Below are 7,974 nucleotides of genomic sequence, written 5' to 3'. Positions count from 1 at the left end.
GTAGTCATGATAGTGTTGGAGGCATCAGTGAGCATGTGTCCCATACCACAACCCTCTAATATCTCAAGCCAAGATATCCCAATGGAATACCCTTTCCATCACAACTACAATACACCAATCACTATCATACCATAATTAGTTGTTCAATATTATAATTGAAAAAGTACATAAAAGAACATCACAAACAACAAGTATACAGTAATGTCATCATGCTTAATATAGTTACAACAAAGTATATGATTAAAGAATAGTAAAGAAAGTAACTGCTCTTGCATGTTCAAGTCATTGCATAAAGACAAGAATGTATGTCCTTACTTGTAAATAAGTAGAAGTCCTTTAGAATGCAATCCAATAACAATTATAAGACTTTCAGTAGAAACAGAGAACACCTATAAATAAGGCTACAAGATCATATAAGACAAATGAGTCAAACGGACTAAAAGCCAAAACCCACATACTTACTGTGACCCAGCCAGCCGCCTTGAGCAACCACCCAAAAAACAGAATGTTTCCAATCCGAAACTCAGGCTTTTGATCATCTGATTTCAATCCGGTTTTGGGATGATCTCAATCCGAATTTTGAACTTAACATGTCTATAACCAAGGGGTAAATCAGAAACCCTAAATTAGCATAGAACTGTCACCCAATTTCCTTCCATTGAATAGATCCATCCTTTCTACAAATGTAGGGATTTGTTCTCGGACAGGATCCTTTCAAGAACATTGAAAAGGGGATATAGTAACAAGGTAGGTAACCACAAACACAAAGGAGATAGATCTACACTATTCAATAGCTAAAGAAAGAGACTGAGTGAATGGGGATTCACTTACCTTAACCAAATCAGCAAGAAAAGAAGGGAAAAGGTTCCAGATCACAATCCGCACTTTGCTCACCTTTTAGCATGTCTCCACTGCCACCTAACCATCCAAAACAGCAATCCCGAGTTAATAATATGTTAATAGGGCGAGGGTTGCTTTTTAGAGATCAAGGGCAAAATTAAGGCAAAACCCCGCAATCAGGACCTGGCGGTCCCAATCAACTGCCCCCTAGTACATTGCTATACTTAGGTGCTTTGCTCAAGGGGTTGACACCCAACTTCAACCTAACCCTAATCAACACATGGGGGAGGTCTTACCTTAATTCCGGACATCTCCAAACACCTATTGCCTTCTACCGAGATCCAACTTCCCAAGGAAGGTAGGTTCTTCATCAAGAGAATCCAGATCCATGAGTTCTGAATATGGATCATGGACTTCTATCCAAACACTCCACAACTTAACTTGGCTAGACCTTCGGGTTATCGGACCTGCAATATGGATTCCGGGTTAGAAATACAAGGGTTGTTACAGGTTGACTCCCAACCTTAACCTAACCCTAAACAACACATGTGGCAGGTCTTACCTTCACTCCGGACATCTTCAAACACCTCTTGACTTCTACTTGGGGTCTAACTTCCCAGCAAGGCAGGTTCTTCATCAAGAGAATCCAAATCCATGGGTTCAAGGTATGGATCATGGACTTCTATCTGGACACTCCACAACTTAATCCGGCTTGACCTTCGGGTTATCGCACCTACAATACGGATTTCGGGTTAGAAATACAGGGTTTGTTACGGAGACTATTTATGATGATCTAAATACCAAACAAGGTCATTGGAATAGAATCCTAATAAATCACCTAATAGGCTTAATCCGCGGATTCTCACGAAAAGGCTAGAATAAATGGAGATTCATTGTAAAGATAAGAGAACAGTAGATCATGCATAGAAAACAACTTAAGAATAGATCTAACATAGGTTAAAATCAAATAACTATAGTAAGAGTAAATCATAGTCTCATGATAGATCACATCATTGAATAACACCATATGGCTTAAGGAAAACATAGAGTGAATACCCATATCCTCGTGGAAAGTGCAATCATGCGCTGGTGCAGGCTATTACACACCCAACATCCTGTCATAGCTGAAAAATATCCCATTTACTCAATGATATTCTCAAGCTAGCGACAGCCTTCATGGATTGTTCATTCACACATGTACATCATGAAGCAAATTTCGCCGCCGATGAGTTGGCCAAATCTGCTGCACTATCTCAAGATTGGTTCATGCACCACCATACCCCCCCCCCCCTTTTAACATGGATCCTGCTCTATGACTCTCTAAGATGTAAGCTCCCTCGTGGTTTTCTTTTGAATAACTAAAGCTCTCTTTTCTACCCAAAAAAAGAAGGAAAAAAAAAGTTTGTAGATTCATCCTGAAAAAAACATCTATGGAGTCATGGTTCAAATGTTTAGCGCTTTTAGTAGGGGCGAAATCTCTAGATTTCACCTCATACCCATAAATCTACAAATTCATGTTTTTAGTGTAAAACGGTGAATCCCTAGATTTCATGAATCCATGGATTCACACAATCAAAAGGGTATAAATCTCCCATTTGTGAATCCAGAGATTTCAAATCTTTGGATTCATGTAACCAAACAGGCCTTATGCTTTTATATTTTATTGTCAACCAGTATTAGCATGTCAATCTCTGAAACCAAACCGAAAAATAGTGATGAAAAATTCATCTTCAAAGAGAAATTAAGAAATCTTCATGTTGAATTTTCTTGACAATATTCTTTCCAGTTTCATGCCCTGAAGCTATTGTTTGAAAATTTTAACCCCTTTTTTTCTCGGAAATTTTTAGTGCCACCCCCTGAATGGATTAGAATCACCTCTCCTAACAAGGAAATACTTTCCCGATGCTTTATGACCACAAAAATAAAAAAAATTATAAAAAATTATAAATGTGAGACTCACAATGTCTAGTGTCCTGCAATTAGAAATCACAGTTAAATGCTATTGAAAAAGACAACAATGCCCTTGAATGGAATAACATTATCTCCATCTCTTAAAACATTTCACTTGTGCCATAAGCGGTTGAGCTCCAATTAACATAGTTTCATGGATAAGTTAATTAAATAACTGCTACACATTGACAGATTTCGAAACTTTTCTTTGCAAGGGAGAAGAGGGGTTTTGTAGTGAGGAGCCGAAGCTAGCAAATGTTCTTAGAAGATATGAAGAAAAACTTTTGCCAAGACGGTGCTATCATCATCATCCCTTGGAGGTTGAAGAAGCATAGCTTGTATAGGGGCTTCTACAATCTGAAATGGCAGATTTGCTTGTGCTTATTCTCTCAAAACTTTCTTTACACCCTAGGAAGAAGGTAACTTTGGGTCTGGAAAGCATAATTGCATGTGTTTGAGAAAGATGGAAGAAGAAGAATACAGATGCTTGGGAGAGGAATTGTTGAGACGGGCAAAAGTCACCGAAGGAGTTGGAACCCCGTCGTTTGCTAAGTGTATGGAAACCGGCGGGAGAATGAGAAGCCAAGGATGGTTTCCGCTAGAATGTGGGGTTAATATTGAAAAACTATAAATAAAAACTAACTGAAGATTAACGGCGTTAGTAATAGGGACTCCGATTGATAAATTAGATAACTCAGGGAGTGACATTAATTTGAGGGTAAGTATCTCAAGGGTGCATTGAATTTTTTTTTTCCTCCAGCAAATTACATGTATTTTCTTTGCGTTTGTAAATAATTATGTTTACATTCTCCGGAATTTATTATATTACATACCCATTTGTTAACCCACTAAGAAACATTTACTAGTGTTTATTGCATTGAGAACAAAAAAAATCAGCCAAAAACCGTTTGAGAAAAGTAATAAGATGTAGATATGATGTTGTAACTCTCTGTTTTGAATCCAATTGTGTTTGTACCCTTAGTTCTTAGGCCTGGTAGGGTTATGCAGGGTTGGGGTGTCGGCATGGTAAAAAATTCGAGGGAAACTCAAGTTTCGATCTGGTGAAAATGGGAAACTTAGGTGGAAACTTGAGAAATTTCGAGGAAACCGAGGACTTTTCCGTACAAATTTCGACAGGTTTTAGAGAGTATTTTGGGGTGGGATCCTGTATTTAAGCTAATTAGAATATAAAGAATGCATTTGTTGTATTTTGCTAAAAAAATCAATGTAGATATGTCATTCAATGTACATAACATCAATGTAGAGTTGTCCAAAAAGTACATTAAAAACTTAACTATTTAAGCACATAACATTCAATATATAATTTCTGACTTCAAAATAGTTGACAATAAAAGGAAAATACAACTTAGTGTTAAGAGGAGTGCCAAGAGTGGATTCATCCTGTGGGTTGAGTAGTAATATGCCTGTAACATCTTCTCCTCCAACTAACGAATATAGATATCCCATGACATTTTACGCCTATGGTTGTCAAGTTAACTGACCACTGTAACTTTATGAGTCTGGTCATCAATATGCTTAAGATAACCAACCTGAGGGAATACACACTTTGAATAGGGACGTCCTGATGGAGGGGTATTTGTCATGGTATTTGGGGAAACATGAAATAAACAAAAAAATTGAAATTGGGAAAGCTACAAAAATTACAAGAAAGTCCCAAGTTTCTACGAAATTTCCTAGGTTTCCACGAAATTTCTCATCCACGAAATTTCTCAAGTTTCCACGAAATTTTCCAAATTTCCCACGAAATTTTCCAAGTTTCCTACGAAATTTGAGAATTTTTTCCCTCATGAACCAGCTGGTCCAATTGGGTTGAACCAAGTTTCGACGAAATTTCGACAATTTCGATCAAAATTGAGGACTTTTTTTCAGTCCTCATGAGTTTCGTCTCACATTTTCCAAAATGAAAATTTTCTTTGGAAATTTCGCAAGTTTTGATGGGATTTTGTTCTATGGTGTCGGGTTTATATCATTATTTAGGATAGGGCTAGCGGCTAGGTTTAGATTGGCTCAACCCACCGAGGCCTATTGATACCCATAAAACCCATATCGTAATAGACACTGTTACCCTTGTCTGTTGTGACAGATCCCTTTTCTTATCCTGTTTCCCCAGAGTTTGTACAAGACGTTCGCAGCCGTATCGGGGCGATTTGTACCGATAACTTAACAATCAGACCATAATCGGCCGATCTGATCCAAGATTGACAACCTTGACTGGTATCTATCATCAAGCCCAGGCCCATTTACTGATGTTCGTTAAACGACTGGTGGTTGACTTCCTTGACCACTGTCCGTCGGTCCCCATCTGCATGTCCCGAAAAAGGCCAACCCGCTCCCTACAAATAGAATCCCTGTACGAATTAAATTAAAAAAATTGACATCTTTTTACGGTAAGAATTTTCAAATTTGATATTTAAGAACAGAATGGAGCGTTTAGGGGAGCGTCTTAGCATCCAACGGCTAAGATACAGCGACCATCAACGTATAATTCTTGTTTTTTTCCCTCAACGGTCGAATTTCTTCCCACTCTGAAAAGCTACTTCCCATTCATTCCACCACTCCATCGCTGCATCGCTCCATCTTCAAGAAACCTTCTCCTCTCGTTCAGCTGTTCTCCCGTCTCTGTTCTTGATCTCTATCGTAGAGAAAAATGAGTATTCTTCAACATACAGACGCCATTAATGCCGCACCAGATCTTCAGGTTTGGAACAACGCCGCCTTTGATAATAGAGATTCTTGGTCCATCAATCTTCCGGAATCAACAGCATTTCAATCTAGCAAAGAAAATCTCAGTCCTACTTGCACCCAAGAAAATTTTCCTTTAAGATCTTCAACACCCTTCAAGCCCCTGCAACAAAATGAAGCCACCGGAAGATCACAAGGGAAACCATTAAAGGTGCTTTTCAAAGAGGGCATGCTTCTTCTTTCCCCGACTCCCTCCGATGCCGAAAATGAAGTCAACAGTGCTACGAGAAATATTGATACTGAGATCGAAGACATTGAACTGGAGATTAGCCGTTTGACATCCAAATTAGAAGCACTTCGGTTAGAAAAGGGAAAGAAGAATTTGAAAACCATTGAAAGGGGCGAGCGGACAGTTCCTGCGAAGTTAGCGGAGGAGAAACAGAGTACAAAGAATTCAAAATTCACGACAACAGAGATGGTCGAACCTCCAGCAACGATGACGGGTACAAAATTCCGGCGGAGGGGGATGACTCTTGGTCCATCAGAAATCGCTGCCGGCATAAGATCTCGGCAGATGAATAAGCTTGAAATCACCCCTATTCAGTCTACACAGAACCGCCGGAAATCGTGCTTCTGGAAACTTGAAGGCATCAAAGAAGTTGAGGTAAGGAAAGGGAGACGAAGCTTGAGTTCAAGCCCAAAATCACGTTCCTCTGTTTCCAAAATCCAGGCTTCCAAGCAAGCACTAACAACTGTGGGCTCAAAGAAATCTGTGAAACGAGATGAGTCACTCATGTCGTCCATTCAACCCAAAAATCTATTCGAAGAGGGAGAAAAACCAGTCGCCTCCAAAAAAACCCTAAAACCTGGGAGGATTGTACCAAGCCGTTACAATCAAACCTCTTCACAAGCTACTAGAGATCCCATAAAACCTGATCAGAGGAATAGATTATTGCCTGAAAATTACAAGGAAGACTCAAAAAGGTGTGATAAGAAAAGGGCTTCCATTGGAAAATCACTGGGATCTCAGGCAGAACAGGGGCAGCATCAGGCAAACGAGCACAGGTTGAAGAAATCGTGGGAAACTCCAAGTGATGCTGCAACGGATCGGAGGAAGAGTTCAGTGAACAGATCACAACTTTCTGTTCTCAAAATTGCTGACTTGCTTCCACGTATCAGGACCACACAATGCATTGAAGAAAGTCCACGAGATTCTGGACCTGCCAAGCGGGTTTCTGATTTAAATGGGGAAAGATCATATTTCAATGCAGATGAATCAGAGGTGGAGACATCAGTTTGCAAAGCTATCAATTTTGATTAAGAGCTGGGAGAACGAGATGATAAATAAGTTCAATTCTCTAATCCTTCTCTGTTCTTTCTCATTTCTCTTATGTACTTCTACACAGTTTTAGTGATGTATGCTGTGGCTCCTGTGATGAGGTAAGCTTGCTTTTTGCTTCCTCAAATTGTACTGTAAGTTTCTAGTTTTTCCCTTCTGTCTCTTGCATCCTTATACCATTATTATGTTTGGTTACTTGTGGCCTTTCCTGATAAATCTAGCCCAACAACCCGATCAATCCCCCAACCACCCCTTGTAAAGTATGTATGCCTGGTTCTCTTTGACGAGAAAATTGTAGTTTTTACTTACATGATATGAATGCACAGAGGCTCCAATCTAGTCACTTCAAGCTTCTGTTTTCCAGTGTCTACTTGAAATGAGATTGCTTGGCTCAATAATAGAAACCCACCATTATAGAGGGGTTTACATGTCGGATTCATGATTGGTGCATTGGTCCCTCTTCTTCTGCGTAAACTAAAATCTTAACCCTGAAATTTCAGCTTAAAGATAACTAGAGGCATTGCAGGATGTCTGATATCCACATTAAAATTGCTCTTCAAGGGATTGCAGACAAGTGTGAGTTTCTATCTCCCAATTCTACCGTGCAAACATTTCTGAGCGAGACAGATCTTCGTGTCCACGTAGTTACTATGGTGAAGGCTTGACAACCAGGGTCAAGGACAGATTTGGAAATGGAAAACCATGGCAGGTTTATAACTAGAGGCATTGCAGGATGTCTGATATCCACATTAAAATTGCTCTTCAAGGGATTGCAGACAAGTGTGAGTTTCTATCTCCCAATTCTACCGTGCAAACATTTCTGAGCGAGACAGATCTTCGTGTCCACGTAGTTACTATGGTGAAGGCTTGACAACCAGGGTCAAGGACAGATTTGGAAATGGAAAACCATGGCAGGTTTATAGGGAAATAGTGATCTTAATCTGAAAAGATGCTTGGATATATCTTACCTTTTCTGTTTTCCCAGCACACTTCTTTAAGTAACTTGAAATTAGAGATGAATGGGTTACACTTCATCTCCAGCCTCTTCTAAACAGGAGCGTAAAACCAGGCATTTCATTTCAATAATTGTATTTGTGTGCTCTCAGTATAAAGAACTTATCATAATCGAACCCCCCAGAACA

At 39.5% G+C, this 7,974-nt stretch overlaps 1 protein-coding gene across 1 annotated transcript; it reads left to right on the top strand.

The window, feature by feature from the left end:
• Positions 1 to 5,292: 5,292 nt before the first annotated feature.
• Positions 5,293 to 7,549, top strand: LOC149029021 (uncharacterized). Its single transcript, XM_089140158.1, has one exon. The coding sequence runs from the start codon at positions 5,459 to 5,461 to the stop codon at positions 6,812 to 6,814; it is 1,356 nt and encodes a 451-aa protein (XP_088996284.1). The 5' UTR covers positions 5,293 to 5,458; the 3' UTR covers positions 6,815 to 7,549.
• Positions 7,550 to 7,974: the final 425 nt, after the last annotated feature.

This window comes from Hakea prostrata, chromosome 1, assembly GCF_041222555.1.
Source record: "Hakea prostrata isolate BN-2017 chromosome 1, UWA_Hpros_2, whole genome shotgun sequence".
NCBI classification, from domain to species: Eukaryota; Viridiplantae; Streptophyta; class Magnoliopsida; order Proteales; family Proteaceae; genus Hakea; species Hakea prostrata.
Note: the sequence above shows the minus strand (reverse complement) of the source record. Positions and strands in the feature narration are given on the sequence as shown.